Genomic DNA, 17,735 nt, shown 5'->3' with positions numbered 1-17,735 from the left:
CAGGGAACACACTACTTTTTCAGGTACACACTAAAATCGTAAGGTGTGATTTTGACAAACACATGCCTATAATAGAGGCACACTAACCACAGAGCTGGAATTGGATGCATCTTCCTGAACAGTGTGCTCATGGTGGCAAACTTGGGTTAGTTCAGATCTAAACTCCTCTGTTCTTGGGTGCTTTGTTTTGGGAGAGGGACAGTTTACAAACAAATTTCCACTATGGCTGATCTTGGGAGCTTCAGTTTCCCTGTATTCACCCTACGATTCCCGGGCAGTGTTGCAAAGATGTGTATTCATTCCATAAAGGAAGCACACATGCACAAAAAAACTGAAGTCAATTTAGGGGGGGAAATGTATTTTTTGTACATTCTCTGAAGACACTTACAGTGGTCTTCAGGAGACACTTGCAGTGATTTTGAATGATGATGAGAGTTGATCCATTTCTACATTCTAGCTGTTATACTCTGATAGCTCACATCTTACTGGAGGAATATATATTAAAATACTTCAGATCCAAATATTGACTTACTGAGTATTTTTCTGAGGCCCAGTCCAGCCAGTGCTCCCTTTTAGGAATGTGCCGGGATCGATTTTTGATCCGGTTTGTAACAGCAAACTAGAGGGGAATAAAAGCAATTGAGAGATGTGTAGGTTATGGAGTTTCTCCTACATTTGTTTGACTTAGTCCACTGCATAAAGCCCATTACAATTAATTACATCATTTCTTACACAATCTTCTATTGTTTTATTGACCCTACTCTCATGCCATATATCATGAGTGGAGAACCTGTGGCCCTTCAGATACCATTGGACACTAACTCTCATCAACCCCAGCAAGCATATTCTGTGGTCAGGGACGATGGGAATTGCAGTCTAGCAACATCTGGAAGGCCACGAGTTCCTCATCCCTGTCTTAAATAAGGTTTCATCCTTTTCGTTGATTCATTGGATGACTTCCACAAGACACAAAGGATATTATTTTCTGGGTAATGGCATTTGTTGTATGAATAAGGCCTTGGGTTCTATACCCCTTTGTCCAGCAAAGCAAATCATGGCATGCGTGGCATGCTTGATATTGTTCCTGCAATTCTTGGTCTTTTTCTTTTCACAAGAAAAAAGGGGCAACATTTAACAGCTGCTGGTAAGCTCCATATCTGTAGTTGACCGCATATCTGCAGTGTCCTTTATTTTGGAATTATTATTATTATTTTTTGCTTTTCTAATATTTTATTAAGGATTTTCTTGTTTTACAGAAGTAAGTGTAATGCCTCATATTTTTTTTCCGTGTAACATTTTTACAAATCCATTTCATTTGTTGAGGCATTAGGGGGAGAAGAAAAAAAAAAGAAAGAAAGGAAAAAGAAAGGGGGAGTGGGGGGAGGGAAGATGGATGGGGGTGGGGTCGGGTGGCGATGTTTCTATTATGCTTAATGTATGTAGAGTTTGGTGTCAGCGTTACTTGTGTTCCTTTGGTGGTGAGAGAGGTTGGGGTTGGCCTAGGGTGTGATTGGCTGTGGTGATCTTTGTTTTCGTGTGTGAGTGAGGTGGGTGGGTGTTTTGGATCAGGTTAGCCATATTGATTTGTATGCTGTTGGTGGATTATTGTCATTGTCTTGTTGGGCTGTGTATGTGATAAAGGGGAGCCATACCGGGGTGAAGGCGTCTTCTTCTGTTTGTCCCCATGTCAGTTTCAGTTTATTAGTTAATTTTTCTAGTAGGGCTGTTTCCCATACTATTTGGTACCATTGGTCCATGCTTACTCCTGACAGGTCTCTCCAGTGTCTGGTTATGGTGTTTCTGGCTGCTGAAAGTAGGTGGGTTATGAGTTCTTTGTGGTGTAAATGGGCATTGTTGTCTTGGAAGATGTTTAGTAGGGCCAATTCTGGGGTGATATCTAATACTTGCTTAGGTATTTTACATATTTCTCGTATGGCTGTTGTCCAGAATAGTTGGATTTTGGGATACTCCCACCACATGTGGAGGTATGTGCCTGTGGAGGTGCACCCTCTCCAGCATTTTGGTGAGGTTCCTGGGCGTATTAGCGCTAGTTTCCTTGGTGTTAGGTACCACCTGTAGGTGAGTTTCAGTGTGAGTTCTTTTCTTTTCATTGATATGGATTTAAAGGGGGGTTTAGACCACATTCTGGTGCATTGAGTGGGGTTAATCTCATAGCCTATGTCATTCTCTTATTGTTTTTTGATTGCGTCTAGGGGGGTTGTGGGATTTTAGAGTAGTATTTTGTATATTGCGGATACCGTCCCTTTACCGTTTCCCTTTGTTGTTAGGAGGAGGTTTTCGAAGGTTGTCAGGAGCCTAGTTGCTGCTAATTTTACTGTTGGGTTGTTTAAGAGGGCATGTAGTTGGTGTTGTGTTAACCAGGGCATTTGGGTGTCTTCTAGTTTGCCTTGTATTTCTTGTGTTGACAAAGGTTTGTTATTTTTATAAAAGTCTATTAGGCGATATAAGCCTTTGGTTCGCCAGGTTTTGTGCTGCATGGTGGAATAATGGGTGGTACGCCAGGGGGATTAGTGGGGATGGGGTTGGGGATAGTTTGCCTATTTGTGTTTTCCATGCTTTGAGCATGGTCTGTGTCTACCTGTTGAGTGTTGTGGGAATTTTCTTTAGTTTGTTTGGGAGGAGTGGGTATGTTGTGGTGCAGGTATTTTCAATTGTGTCCCTCTCTAGGTGTACCCATTGTTTTGTCTCATCTTCGAGTATATATGGGATTATATGGCGTATTTGGTTGGCAATGTAATATGCTTCTGTGTTGGGGATTCCCCATCCTCCTTCTGAGGTGGGGAGGTGCAGGTATTTGGGGCTTATTCTTGGTTTTTTATGTGAGAAGATGAAAGAGTGTAGTTTTGTCTGCCAACTGCGGTGTTGGGTTGAGGGGATCCAGATTGGGAGGGTTTGGAATAGGTAGGTTAGTTTTGGGAGTATGATCATTTTGATAATGGCTATTTTGTCTGAGAGAGTGAAGTTCATGTTATTCCATCTCTTTAGGTCTTTGTTAATTTGTTGCCACAGGGGCTTGTAGTTGTGGAGGTACAATTTATTGAGGTTTCTGGTTATTTGTACCCCTAGGTATCTGAACTTGGTGTGGCAAAGTTTTATTTTGGTGACCTTCGTGAGTTCTTTTTGGGTGTGAGGAGGCATGTTGAAGCACATAGCTTCTGACTTTGTAAAATTTACCTGTAGGCCCGACACCATTGCAAATGTGTTGAGTTCTCTGATTAGGGAGGTTGCTATGCTTATGGGGTCTGGTGTTGTGACCATTAGGTCATCTACAAAGAGCCCTAATTTATAGGTTCTGCCTTTTATTTATTTTGGAAATGTTGATCTGGAAAATATAGATGATAGAGAAAAGTTTCCTGTCCTTGAAAAGTAGGACCAAGTTTCATTCACCCCAACATTTTGTCAGTGGCCCAATGCCAACTCCAAGTGGGCCCCATCCCTGAGAGAGTCCACCTCCTCCTTGCTGCTGTTGTCATTGGCCATTACTTTCCCTCTCCTTCAAGACCCAGATGGAGAATTCAAGGCAAGTGAAGGATGCTGTTTTTTCCTCCTCCCTCTCCTCACTCCTTGCATGTCCAGAGGAGGCAGATGAACAATGACAGCAGAGATAAGGTACAGAAGTGTCAGGAGGCCCAGAGGATCAACAGTAGATCCCCAGAGAGCCCTACTCACTGCAGTGGCAACCCTATGTTAATGAGGAGGGTGTGATGATTATTGAGGCAGCCATACCCAGCACCTCATCATCAATTGCACTTCCTTTGGACAGAGAATTTCCATTTATCTGTAATGGCTAATAGCCACTGAGCAACCCATTCCCTAGCAAGCTATTTAATCCATTTTAAGAAACCACCTTAAGCTAGTGGCCCTCACCACACCTTCTGGTGATGAATTTCATATGATAATTATGTACTAATGATTGTATGGGAAACAACTTATTTTGACTGCAGTTAATACAGTGCCAATCAATTTCACTCGTTAACCCTGAATTCTAATATGCTAGGAAGGGGAGAATGAGAAAGTGATGTAATATAGCCATTCATACCATTCACAATTCTTCACATGTCCATTGCATCACACCCCTGAGTTATATTTTTCCTAATCTTTTTTTTTTTTAAAGCCTCAAATGCCTTGTTGTGCAAATTGTCACAGTGACCTCAGTGCTGGAGTAAAGTAATACTAATCAGGATGATGGATGGTAGGGAGCCATTCTGGATGTTGAGCAGCGGAGCCAATGAACGTTTTTGGCCCCAAGCCCTCTGGTTTAGATCCAACATGCAGTTATGCTTTGAGAGAAGTTGGACAAAATATTCCCATGTATTACCTTTGAGTCTGAATGGCTACTTGGCTAAAGTCCCTTCTCCAATCTGAAGCTGGCTCTTGGAATCATTGACATAAAAGCCCTACGCAGATGACTGAAAGAGTGGAGATAATCAGTATATCCAGCAGGGAGCAGGATAATGTTGGCTGCCCGCCCCTCCTCTGCTTCATTGTGTTGATCAGGTATTCTGCCCAGGGCCTGTTTGTGTGCAACATAGAGGCCAGAAGCAGCAGCAGTGGGCATGATTCCACTGCAGTGGAATTTATTTCTAAGCAAATCTATATAGGATTGCACTGTAAAACTCATATGGCTAATCAATTAACATCAGGGTCAGACATGTGAAAAATATGATTTTACAGTCTCAGAGTCATGCATGAAAAGGATATCTAAGAAACACACTTACCCCAATACACTTGCAAATTTCGAGTAAGATATTTCCTTCTGGTGGAGTCTTTTTGTACATTCCATTTCCAGCAATAAACACAACTATAAAAGAAGTGTGGTTTGAATGTAAAAGGAGTTACTGCACATCCAATGTAGCTAGGCATCTGCATGAAGAAACTTTCATAGTTGGTCCTGGGGGTACAGGGACCTTTCAGAATAGAACGGAAAGTGGCAAAGAGGGATTCAGTAGGCAGGATGCACAGTCAAAACTCAGGTGCCTCACCTTGACCAAGCAGAAGCACTTTCCACTGCTTTAGAAATCTTACGAAGAGTGTGTCCATTGAGACAAAGAATGCATTTTTTAAAAAAATCTAAGTGTCCCCAAACATTGATTGCTATAAACTTTATTTAGGTGTTCAAATAATGCAGGGGGGGTGGGGATAAAGTGTGGAGGAGGTGCTGGCGCATACACCTGCACATCCACTCCATAATTCAACACAAGAAGTTACAAAAAGCCCTGCAGAGCCAGGCCAAAGTCCCATCTATTCCAGCATCCTGTTTTGGGAGTGGCTAAATTGGAAGCCCAGCAGAAGCCCTTGAGAATAATCTGAGCACAACAGCAAGATCCCCAGCAATTGGTATTCAGAGGCATGCTGCCTCTGACAGATGAGGGAGAATGTATCCATTATGGCAAGTAGCCATTGACAGCTTTATCCTCCATGAATTCATCTGCTGCTCTTTCAAATGCATCCAAGTTGGTGGCCGTTAATACATCTAGCGGGAGCAAATTCCATAGTTTGACTATGTGCTGTGTGAAGAAGCATTTTCTTTTGTCTGCCCTGAAACTTCCAACACTTAGCTTTGTTGGATGTCCCCACTATCTACGTTGTGCTTAATTGCTCATGGAGAAGAGAACGATGTGGGATGGAGGGAGGCATCTGTGGTGCGATTGAGCATTCTGGACAAAGTAGTTTTTAAATTTTGCCTAACCCAACACAAGCAAGAGCAGATTTGAAAACCATCATGCATAAAAAAATACTCAAAATCTGATTATTATTTTTTTCATTTGTCACTGTAACAAATGAAATACTGGACTAAATGGTCCAGTCATCTGATTTGTTCTGGCATTTAATTTTGTTGCTATCACAGGCATGTGTTGGCATGCACACAGTATACATGTAAAGAAACACACAAGTAAAATAGAAGCATGCTTTGAATTGGCATTTAATCTGGGCTTCTGTGTGTGTGTGTGTGTGTGTGTGCGCGCGCACATGTGTGCGTGCGTACCTTGAGCCATAATTATTAATAACCCAATTTGGAGGGGGAAGGGAACTAACTAAAATCTTAGCTTTGGTCCATTCCAATATATGCTCTGAAACTTAGTTGTGCCCACCTCATATCACTGAAGGATCTGCAGCCATATCAACAAATAGCAGGAACAGCAACAAATCCATTTTGGGTAGACTTTTTTTTAAAAAAAAGTGAAAGAAAAGAACTGCAGCATTTGCTGGCATGTTTTCCCTTGACTGCTTCTGTGATGTACTTTTTAAACAGTAATGTCAGATGATATCCAATAAGCACAGTACACGAATACAAAGGAACCATGTGGTAAACAGGAGGCTTCTAGGATTCTGCTGGCATGTTGTTGGGTTTTGTTTGGTGTGTGTGAAGGGGGACCATTCCTGCAACATCAGCTGCTGTCTAGTGGCATCTCCTAGTCTTTGCTGGGAAGACTTCTATTCCAGAGGGCATTAAAGCAGCTAGACAAATAGAAGCTGGGGTGGGTGGTGGGTGGTGGTAGGAAACACTGCCTTTTTCATTGCACAGATTGTTCTCTCCAAAGCAAAAGGCAGCATTTCTCCGGGCCTCTGGGTGGACACTGATTCTCTGCTGTGAGCGACTATACATCCAGTTGCTCTGTTTCAAGCAATACAGTATTGCAAAGGGGTAGATAAGATGTTAGCACTGCCGCTGCTCTGTTACAGCACCACCTACTTACTGAGAGCGATGACCATGAGAGCAGCAGGAACACCAAAAGCTAAGGCATAGCAGTCTCCACCAAAGCACTCCACATCACCTAAGAGAAGCAGAAACAGAACTCCCTTTCATCATGTTTCAATTCTGATTTCCACCCTTCCTTCCAATGCCATAATAAAAAGAGATGCCCATTACCACCTGTTTCTTTGCTTGAAGTCAACACAGGACAGGTTTTCCTTAGTATACCTGCATGCACTGCATCAGTTTTGTGAGTGGCTCAGAATGTATGCAGATCAGGAAATAACGTGCCTAGGGCTCTGCTCACTTTCTAAGACTTCTCAGGATGTGGCATTCTGAGAGCAATTCCTGTGACTGTAATTTGTTCTAACTATTTTTAATGTTGAATTTTAAAATTGTCGTAACCTGCCCCAGAGCCAGCTGGTGAAGGGTGGGTAATGAATAATATTTAAAAAATTGTATGAACTGGTGCTTAAAGTCAAGGGCACCTGTAGGCTCACATGTGCCCACAGAACCTTTCTCTGGTGCCTGCAGTTTCCCCTACATTCATTGAAATTAAACTCAAAAGAAGCATTTTATTGTAGCCAATAGGCTAGGTTATGGTATGTGCTAGGTTGTGGTGTGTGTGTGTGATGCAAATGACTTTAAAAAGTGCATCTCATGCACATTTAAAACACATAACCCTCCCTGCAATAATCCTGGGAAATTTGGTTTGTTAAGGGTGCTGGGAATTGCTGTATCTGGGAAGGGCCAAGTTTCTTGGTTTGGGGGGTGGAATTGTATGCTTCAAATGTGCATTGGATGTGCTTTAAATGTGTGCCCATTTATCCAATCTGCAAACTTGCCCCAAAATGGTTGTTGACAGCTCCTGCCTTAATTAATCTTCCATACACAAAACCTTAACATTGCACTGACTCCAAAAGCCACAACATTACTTTGTTGATAAGAACACTTCCCAACAGTGTGTGCCTGGATATATGCAGTAGGTGTGAAAGTGATGGGGAGGGAACAGTTACCCAGGCATCCAGACTGGAGTCCCAGGCTCACCTGGCTGGGTACTCAAGCCAGAACACAGTGAAAGTCAGAGAGAAACCTCTAGACTCATGAATGTGGCCCAACTTCTGAATCAAGGGTTACATACACCCAGCTACAAATATTCCAGGAGAAGTGGTTGCAAAGATGCTGTTTGTTCTGCACTGGAACAAATGAAAACAAAACAATTTCACAGCTGAACACCAACAGGATAAAAAAAAAATACTGGTCATTATTAATGTGTGACATATTTATCTAAAGTTTATAATGCTGCCTTTGTGTTTGTGCCTAATGTTGGGTTATTTACAGTATTTTGCTTTCAGAGGCATAAGCTGAAATTTGATAGTCCAGAACTGCCCATGTTATTTCTGATTTTCACCAGAGGACGTTTTTAGCTGTTTGGGACATTGGCTTGCTCAATATAGTAGCCACAGAGACCACACAAAACAGCCAAGTTTTAAAGGGAATGTGCTTCTTTTTTCTCTTCAAGGAAGACTCTTAAGAACCAAACATCCTCATTCCACTCTGCACCATGCCACAATATTTATTTGTCCTGGCATTGACCTGTGTTGATATAAGATGCAGAGCCTAAAAGAAGCTTCCTTTTCAATCAGCTACAAAATGTTCTGAGCAGCAGCTACTTACCAGTGCTGACACAGGTAAATAGCTTTGCTTTCTGCCTTGTACTTTAGATTAAATATAGAAGGCAAGCAAGTTCCCAATCCAACCCCAGACATTAAATAGGTTTCAAAAACAACACACAAGACACACAAGACACACAAACTGTCCTCTCTTTGCTCCTGTGGATGTGATTGTTTTTCTCCTGAGAGCTGCTCTGTGCAATGTTAAAGGTAACCTCTTGTTCTGTCTGCTTTCACTCCTTGCATCTCAGGACATGGGCTGAAAACACAGAACACAACAATTTTGCTGAAGCTCAACGGGTCTATCTGGTCAGTGTATGGGTGGGAGACTGGCCGGGGAACTTTAGGGCAGTGTTTTCTGGCATAGGTCTCACTGGATGATTATGGATAGGTGGCCATACAAAGTCAAAGGCAATGTGATTTACAAAGGTCTGCAAACTTGTGATCCCACTAGATTATGCTCACCAGGTGATGTCATGCTGCGTTCCACCAGCTCTCAAGAAAGAACATATACAGTATGGAGAAAGATCATAATGAAGTTGTAGAGCATCTGTTTTTCAGGAAGAAGGTCCCAATTTCAATCCCTGGCATTTCCAGGTAGGGCAAGGAATATCCCAGTCTCAAATCCTGGAGACCTGCTGGCAGCCAGTGTAGACAGTGCTGATCTACACAGTCTGACATGATGTATGGCAGATTTATATATTCTCTAACGCAGAGCAAGCTGCATAATTCTGCCTCTACTGCTGTTTTGAAGATCCCAGAATGAACGTGGCCTGGCCCTAACAACATCTCAACTGTTCTCAATACGTTGCTATCATACTTCTGCTACCAAATAGAGAAGTCAAAACACGAAGCAAGAAATGGGAGGCATTTGGCCTAACTTGGACATATTAAATATCAGGGTGGTAGTGATGTTTTGATTGAAATGGGCTTTTGCAACTTGGTGGTCAGGAGAGAACTTTACTCAGTTTGGCACATTAACTAAAAACTTTTGCAAATCTATAATGCTCCTGAAAGTTGCTGTGATGTAGAAGAGAAATTGGTATTATGTTATTATCCTAAATTATTTCTCTGGGCACACTCCAGAATGTATAATTCTGGGCAGCTTCACCGGGCAGCTTCCTCCTGGCACGGAGCGGAGCCCGCTGCCCACTGCGGCGGCGGGAGCTTTGGCAACTTCCAAAATAGCAGTGGGCATCGGGCTCCGTGCTGGGAGGAAGCCGCCCAGCGAAGCCAGCTTAGCATCGCTGGGCAGCTTCACCGGGCAGCTTCCTCCCAGTGTGGAGTGGAGCCTGCCGCCCACTGCAGCCATACCCAGCATATAAGACGACCCCCGACTTTTTAACCTTTTTTCCGGGGTTAAAAAGTCATCTTATATGCCGGAATCTACAGTATTTGTCATGTCTTCTCTATGGGAGAAGATGAGACCAGGAGGGAAAACTCCTTTATCTGACTCCCTGTAATATATTTCCTCCTTCCTACATTGTTCCCTTCAGTGAAACAATATAGGACAAGCAAAAGAGCATGGCATCTCTGGCAGGCTGGCATTATCTTGTAATGACTACCATTTTGTTTGTCCCAGATCTGTTGGTCATAGCCCAGTCTGTGCTTTTAACTCAATGGGATTTAGAGTACTGAACTCTGTGCTGGTCTGAGGGTAGCAGCCCTTCTGTTTGGGAATGGAATAAAGATCACGAGCAGAAGCTGGGAAAATGCAAGTTGGATCCTGCTGCAACGTATAGTGTTGCTAGGTTCTGCATAGCAGCGCTCCAGAGTCATAGGAGGATGACCTGTGCCATAAATCAGTTATAATTAACATATCAGAGTGCTCTTTAAGTAATAGTTAAAGCCTTTATATATCAACCTTTTGTGCTCTTCCACACCCGTCCAATGTTCCTGACCCTTCTTTTGGATTCTTTTAGTTTCTTTAAAATTCTTATAGACTTTTATATTCACCTTGTGCTTTAATACCTTTTAGCTTTCTAAAGCGCTTATTCAGATTTTAAATGCTGGTCTATGGCCATAATAAAGATTTGTATTGTATTGCAAGTTGGATCCATAACTGAGCTTACTCAATCACATCTTCTCTTCAATGTTTATATCACAGAAAGTCTTATGGTACTTAAAACAAACAGACAAATAAACAAACAAACACGACACAATCCTTTGAAACATGGGTACAGCACCTGCACATGAAGGAATCTCCCTACCAGATAAAAGAGCATTGTTTCCTCCTTTTCTCTCCCCACACCCCACTATAGTGCATAAGCATAGGCACAGGCATTCAGCCTACCATGCTGTTCTGGTGAACTGGAGGTCCATGTGCAACTCTGAGATCTCCACCTTGTCCTCTAATCTCTGATCCACTCACTCAAGGAACATGAACTCCATGTTTGCAATCCTTCCCCAAGTAGAGAAGGCTGGTTAGGTGGACCTCCTGCTTCCATGCCTCCCATTCCCCAGACTGCCCTGGCACTGTTTCTAAAGAGTCATCCATATGTTTCCGCCTCCTTAAGGGGGAATGGGGTTCTGTTGTGTTCTTTGTGGAGCCCTCCAAGTTCCAGTGCTGTACAGTGGTACCCCGCAAGACGAATGCCTCGCAAGACGGAAAACCCGCAAGACGAAAGGGTTTTCTGTTTCAGAGGCGCTTCGCAAGACGAATTTCCCTATGGGCTTGCTTCGCAAGACGAAAGCCCATAGGGAAATCTCCGGGGACCTGTTTTAAATTGCTGGCGGTCGGGAGCAAAGACTTTCGCCCACAGCCGGCCTTCAGAAGAGGTCCTGGACCTCTTCTGAAGGCCGGCGGGGGGCAAAAGTCTTTGCTCCCCGCCGCCTGCCTTCCCGGGACAGCGGAGACTTCTCCGCTGCCCCGGGCGATCTTAAAATGCTGGCGGGCGGGAGCGAAGCGTTCGCTGCCGACCCCCAGCATTTTAAAATCTCCCCGGGACAGCAGAGAAGTCCCGCCCCGCTCTGGATGCCAGCGCAGAGCTGTCTGCCGTCCCGGGATCAGCGCAGCTCTGCGCAGCCATCGGGAGCCGGGGGCGAAGCCCGCCCCGCTCCAGATGGCCGCGCAAAGCTGTCTGCCGTCCCGGGACTGCAGGCAGATCTGCGCCGCCATCCCGAGCGGGGCGCTAAGTCCCGCCCCGCTCTGGATGCCGGCGCAGAGCTGTCTGCCGTCCCGGGATCAGCGAAGCGTTCGCTGCCGACCCCCAGCATTTTAAAATCTCCCCGTGTCCCGGGGAGATTTTAAAATGCTGGGGGTCGGCAGCGAAGCCCTTGTTCCCCCCCCAGCCCCCCCAGCCTTCAGAAGCCCTTGTTCCCCCCCCCCCCCAGCCTTCAGAAGAGGTCGGGGGACAGACTGTCCCCGGACCTGGTCTGAAGGCGGTTTCCCTAGGAACGCATTAATTGATTTTCAATGCATTCCTATGGGAAACCGTGCATCGCAAGACGAAAAACTCGCAAGACGAAGAGACTTGCGGAACGAATTAATTTCGTCTTGCGAGGCACCACTGTACATACAAATCGTATCCCGTTTTAAAAACAACTTCTCTCTGTTCTTTCAGCAGAATCACAGTGGTCTAGTCACTCTAAACAGACATATGATTTTATTCACGTGGAAGTCAGGAAAACCCAATTAGCTAAGGGAGTGGGATAGTCATGCTGCATCTAATTCCCACCTTCATTCTAAATCAATGCTGGGAAACCGGTGGCCTTTCAGATGTTCTTAGACTCCAGCTCCTATTGCCGCACCATGCATGGCTAATGGTCAAGAATGATGGGAGTTGTAGCCCAACAATATCTGGGGGAATATCATCCATCCATGTTGTTAATCAACACTGACCTCTCAGTACAGGGGTAAGGAAAGTAGAGATCAGACTTCCTGCATTAATAGACAGGTAGAAGACAGAGAAGAACTTGCTTCTTTCCTGGCCCTGAAATGAAAGAAGATCAAATCAACATCAGAGGTTTTTTAAACACTGCTTAGAAACATAGAAATGGATTTGTCAATGGGGCTCCATCAATTCCACTCCACTATGAATTATACATTTGTATTGACCTAAAATAAAATGCAAGGTTAAAATCAAGGCAAGATATAGATTCTCTCTCTTTCTTCACACTTCTATATAAACACACAAGTAGAAGGAAAGATTCTCTTCTCTTTGCATGATGGAGGGAGGGGGATTTACAAAGAGAGTAGCAGTTACTTATTCAGAAGGAGCATTTTAATTGAGTCCCAATATAGCCTCATTCAATCCAACTTGGCAGTGCTTGACAGCACTCATCATGGCTAGGCAATATTCTCCCAAAAAACATAAATAGGAAAAGAAACATATTCATTATAAAAAGCATACACCAACAGCTCAGATAAGGAAAAGGGTGGAAGAAGTTGGCAAAGTGAAGCCATAGTTAGGCAAGAAATAATTGGGATTATATAAATTACATTTCAGCCTTAAGTACATTTGCTTCGTAGTGTTAGCTCATTTATTTCAACGGAACCTACTTCTGTAGGCTAAAAATATCCTTGCTAGACAAATTCAAGGGGCTGTTAACTTTTGCTTATGCTAACCAGGAGCACAGAAGAAGAACTGATATTACTAATATGCATGACATGCAGATACAGGTGGAATTTACAACAAAATGCTACAGTGTGGATTCCAGCCAGCCAGCCATGCCTTATGCCAGGGCATTCTAAAAAAGCTAGCAAAGCCATGCAGAATCTTATGGCTGCTCCTTTTCATTAATCAGAACACAACTAAAAATAAGCCATCGAAATCAAAAGTGTTCCAGTTGCCCAGCTCAGGAAGTTAGAACCAGGCAAGAGCAACAAGTTTCCAGGTAATAGGCCAAAGATTCAGGTTGCACAATCACTTATTTAATTGTGGATGACAGAGCAGAGCAAAGAGCCACCAGCGAAATAAAAAAACTCAGACTCAATATGTGCTCAGAAGCCTTGGCCAATTTACAGCTATTCAGCTATACTCTAATGTGAGTAGCACAGTTAGATGATTTTGATTCTGGACTTAGAGAAGGGACTCTTTAAGATGGTAATGTGCATTACTTCACGTACTTTAAAGTGTGGGAAGCCAGCCCTGCTGTGTTTGTAGCTCCTCCTGCTGAGTGGGGCCCCTCTCTGTTTGCCCCAAAGTGCTGCTCTAATGGCACCTCTCACCATTATTGACTCTGAAGTTGGCAAAAATAATAGGCAGACTCACTTCTCTTTGTACTGGCACAGGGTGATTTCGACGTGAGAAGATGGCAGGAGGGAGAGCAATATATGTAAATGTCTGCTCCACTTTTTACATGAACTCCTGCGGTTATTTAATTTATAAAAAGGTTCAAAATCGTTATACAGTAATGAGAAATTGCCCCATATAGATTTTTTATGTGCAGAGCTACCTTCCAGTGCTCAAGGTTGTAGAGTTTCACAGGCAGACTATGATAATGAATGGGTGGAATCCAAATATTATTTTCTTAATAATATTTAAGAGGTGCAACAGCAAACCTTTATTTATTTTTCGCCAGTTTGTAGACCACCCTTCCTCGTGCCAATTTACTACCCCAAAATGCTTTCATATTTAGGTAAAGCTCCTTCATGAGCCCGCACAACCTTTAATATCTTCTTTGGAGGACCTGATCAGAGAGCCTCCATCTTCTGAGGGGAGGTGAACAGCAAGAAGAGATAGGACTCAATCATGGTGCTTTGTCTCTGGAACATCCTCCCCCTGCTCATCTATTAGGCTTTCTCTCTGATTATTTTTACAATGAAATTGAAAGTGCCTTTGTTGATTTTAGCTTTTCATATCTCAGCTTGCTCACTGAGCTCACACAGAGAAATGCTGTTTGTTGTCCCTCATGTTACAGAGGACCAGCTGGCTTCAACAACAAGTTGGGGTCCACAGCATACTGGTCCCATGCTGTGGCAGACTCTTATGGCAGAGATCTGGCGAGCGCCCTCACTTTGAACTTTCAATTGTATCCAAAGACCTTTTTATGCTGACAGTGAAGTATTCTGTGGGTTTGGGAAGGGTATTCATTGTGTGAGGAAATCTTGCAATGGGTCTGTCCAGGAAACAGCTGGAGTCAGGAAAACCTCAATAGTTGCATTTATTCATGAACAACAACATTCAGACAGAACCTGGTACTGCAGATGAAAGGCTCTATCTATCTAGGTTCTCTCAGTTTCTTATTTTTCCAATCTTAAAATCAGTTCTCCAAATTTTGCAGCTATTTAAGAATTCTTTTTTAAATGTGTCAGCATTTTAGTGCCAATTCCTCCTAAAGAACGTATTTTAATATGACTAACGTACAGATGTTTGCAAGCATCTTCCCCAAATACAATGCACTTTTGTATGTTACTTCCACAAACAGCTTTATTCTTATGCACACTTTCCCCTAATATATGCATTTTTGTAACTGCTTTGTGCTTGGAGAACTGTATCACAAAATTCTGGTAAGTGTGAATCTATGATTGCTTCCAGACTGTCACTATGTAAGGTAAAGGTAAAGGGACCCCTGACCATTAGGTCCAGTCGTGACCGACTCTGGGGTTGCAGCACTCATCTTGCTTTACTGGCCAAGGGAGCCAGTACAGCTTCCGGGTCATGTGGCCAGCATGACTAAGCCGCTTCTGGCGAACCAGAGCAGCCCACGGAAATGCCGTTTACCTTCCCGCCAGAGCAGTACCTATTTATCTACTTGCACTTTGACGTGCTTTCGAACTGCTAGGTTGGCAGGAGGTCACTATGTAGGGGTGGGATTAAATCACATGCTGGCAAATTATGATTGTCTAATTACAGGTGCTTGGAAGGTCTTGCACAACAAACCCCACCCCATGAACTTTTTATGACAAAGAAAGTCACAGGGAAAATGCAGCATTGTTTAACCTCACCACATTCAATGTTCAGTGAATAGCTGACATCATCTAGCCTCCCTATAAACAAATCAGGATGAACTGGGGTCATCTGGAAACAGCTGAATTTCATTTTGAGTGAATACAGTAATATTGAAAGGGAAGTATGGCTTAGCCACGTTTTCTATAAACAGAAAAGAAAGTCCAAGCTTACCCTATAGCTTAATTATAAAAATCAAGAGCTGTTGACCATAATTAGTATGCACAGAAACCGTTTTGCTCACACTAAGTATAGCAAATGTAATTTTCTGCAGTTGAATTTGGTTTCCGGATTACTAATTATATATACAGAAATACAAGTAACGAAAATAAATATTAAGATTTTGCAAATGACTTTTCACCATAACTCTTTAACTTGCTTGTTAAAGGACAAATTGTGCTACGGCTTCATCCACTTACCTATTAGCCCCTTGAACTAAATAATCCCCAGTACCAACTATCGGACCATAGCCCTACTATTTGAAGGCAACAGTGGTTCCTTACAGCCTATCCACAAACCCAAGACTGAGCAAGGTTTGCTAACTGCTGTTAGACAGGGGTTATCCAAGGTGAGTCCCAACAGATGTGGACTAGACCTTCTGTCATCCCTAACCCTTCACCACATTGACTGGGTATGACAGGAATTATAGTCCCAAACATCTGGAGGACACCACCTTGGCTATCCCTGTGTAAGACCATTTTTGGTGCTTGTCCTGGTGACTGTGGCTAGGGGTAGAAGGGTCTGTCAGTTTTGATCCCTTCTTAAAATCAGTTCTCTACATTTCAACAGCAATTTGTGGATTTTCTTTTTTCTTTTTAATCCTCATGAAATTCTTCTGCATGTGTGAATTTCTCCAAATAAACACATTTTTGTGAGCAATTTCGCCTAATATAATGAATTATTGAATGTTATTTTCACTAATATATTCATGCTTATGCATACTGTCACCTAATATATGCCCTTTTTTGGTATACATTAGCTGGTTAGAGCACTGCATCGCAAAATTCAGATAAATGTGAATTCTGAAGGATGGCTGTTTCAGATCTCATACTGTTTCAGAAAGTGCAAATTTGATAAATTTGGTTTTAAATGCAAACTGAATCCAATTTATCCCCTATCTCTAGCCTGCGCCTATACAGACTGATGTAAATGATGCACCGCCTCCACTTGCTTTAGCATATTGCTATCCATTTGGTGCTTTCTGGTATTCAAGACGGACTCTGAAATTATGAAGGCACTTGGGATTCTTGGCATGTAGCTTGTTTGAAGTTATTTATTTTGCTTGAGGTCCATGCTGCATGAAGGACCTTATAGCCTTAAAGCTCTGTCAGCAGTCATTCTCAAGCTTTTGAAAGCGTGATTTCAGCATTCGCATGGACTTTTGAAGCTGTACTGTGGATATCATGGGCTGGTGACTTTTTTAGAGATCTCATTAGGATTCGAGGGAAGGTGAAAGGATCACCAGGCTCAAAATCCCTAAAGCATCTTATGCCTGAATTAACCAGTTTTGATGACTTCACTGGTTTCCGCCTCCCACAGACCATGCACAGGCACCTGCTGAGCAACTGCATCTGTCAACACTTAGCAGTTGCAGAAGAAAACTTCAAAGATCATTCCCCACTTTGTTACTTCCCAGCAGCAGCATCCATAAAGTGAGGTGTGAATTTCCAAAAAGGCAGTGCATGAGCCTGAGCCCCTTGACATATTTGTTTTGATTCTGGCTTAGTTCTTCATGCATTTTCCGTACCTAAATGCCTTCCCAACTTGGGAGTCCACAATTAAGATGTAAATGTATGTCTCATTATGAACAATCACATCTGGTACATCTCTTGAATAATCTTGATGCCACGGAGGGGAAAGAAAGCGTATCTTGAGTCAGTCAATCCAAGTGTGAAGCCTATAGAAGAGATCCCATTGTCAATGCCATTTTCTTGGTTCCAAGAATTGGATTCCGGTGTAATTGGATTTTGGTGGATTTCTGTTGGTTGCTTTGAAATCCCTTCAGTTCCTGATGTATTTCCATGCTGCTTTCTCAATTATTTGCTTTAATTAAAAACTCTGGATATTTGTGCACATGCATTTTCACTCTCTGCCACACTGCATTTTGAAAGCTGTAGTCATTCTTGCAGATGCATATTTTGCTTGAGGTCACCCTGCAGCACAGAGCTTGTAAAGCTGCATGTGTAGTCATTCTTGGGCATGCAGGAGTGTCATAAAGCCACTCTCATATCCCAAAGACAGTGGGTTGCAGACAGTTCACCACTTGCATGGAGCAAGAGAGCTCATAGGACTCACAACATTTGGGGGAGTCTATTGTCTCTTTCATCCATAATGGCGTTGCAAATAGTTAAAAGCTGCAAAAAGTCTCGACATGAAAGTTGATATTGCAGAACTGCAGGAGAGATGGTTTGTCATGAAAGTGTTAAAATATCCCAAGAACACAGGTATCATGTGAAA

The 17,735-nt window shown here is 43.0% G+C and overlaps 1 protein-coding gene across 3 annotated transcripts in view; it reads right to left on the bottom strand.

Moving 5' to 3' along the window:
• SLC15A2 (solute carrier family 15 member 2) overlaps positions 1 to 17,735 on the bottom strand; it is a 78,241-nt gene that overhangs the window by 26,619 nt on the left and 33,887 nt on the right. For all 3 annotated transcript variants that reach the window (XM_081007045.1, XM_081007046.1, XM_081007044.1), the window contains 4 exons: positions 12,230 to 12,320; positions 6,720 to 6,797; positions 4,740 to 4,822; positions 533 to 619 (listed from right to left, as the gene is read on the bottom strand). In XM_081007045.1, the coding sequence (XP_080863171.1) occupies positions 533 to 619; positions 4,740 to 4,822; positions 6,720 to 6,797; positions 12,230 to 12,320 (339 nt within the window). The remainder of the gene's footprint in view (positions 1 to 532; positions 620 to 4,739; positions 4,823 to 6,719; positions 6,798 to 12,229; positions 12,321 to 17,735) is intronic.

This window comes from Podarcis pityusensis (genome assembly GCF_964106645.2).
Source record: "Podarcis pityusensis genome assembly, chromosome: 1".
Lineage (NCBI taxonomy): Eukaryota > Metazoa > Chordata > Lepidosauria > Squamata > Lacertidae > Podarcis > Podarcis pityusensis.
Note: the sequence above shows the minus strand (reverse complement) of the source record. Positions and strands in the feature narration are given on the sequence as shown.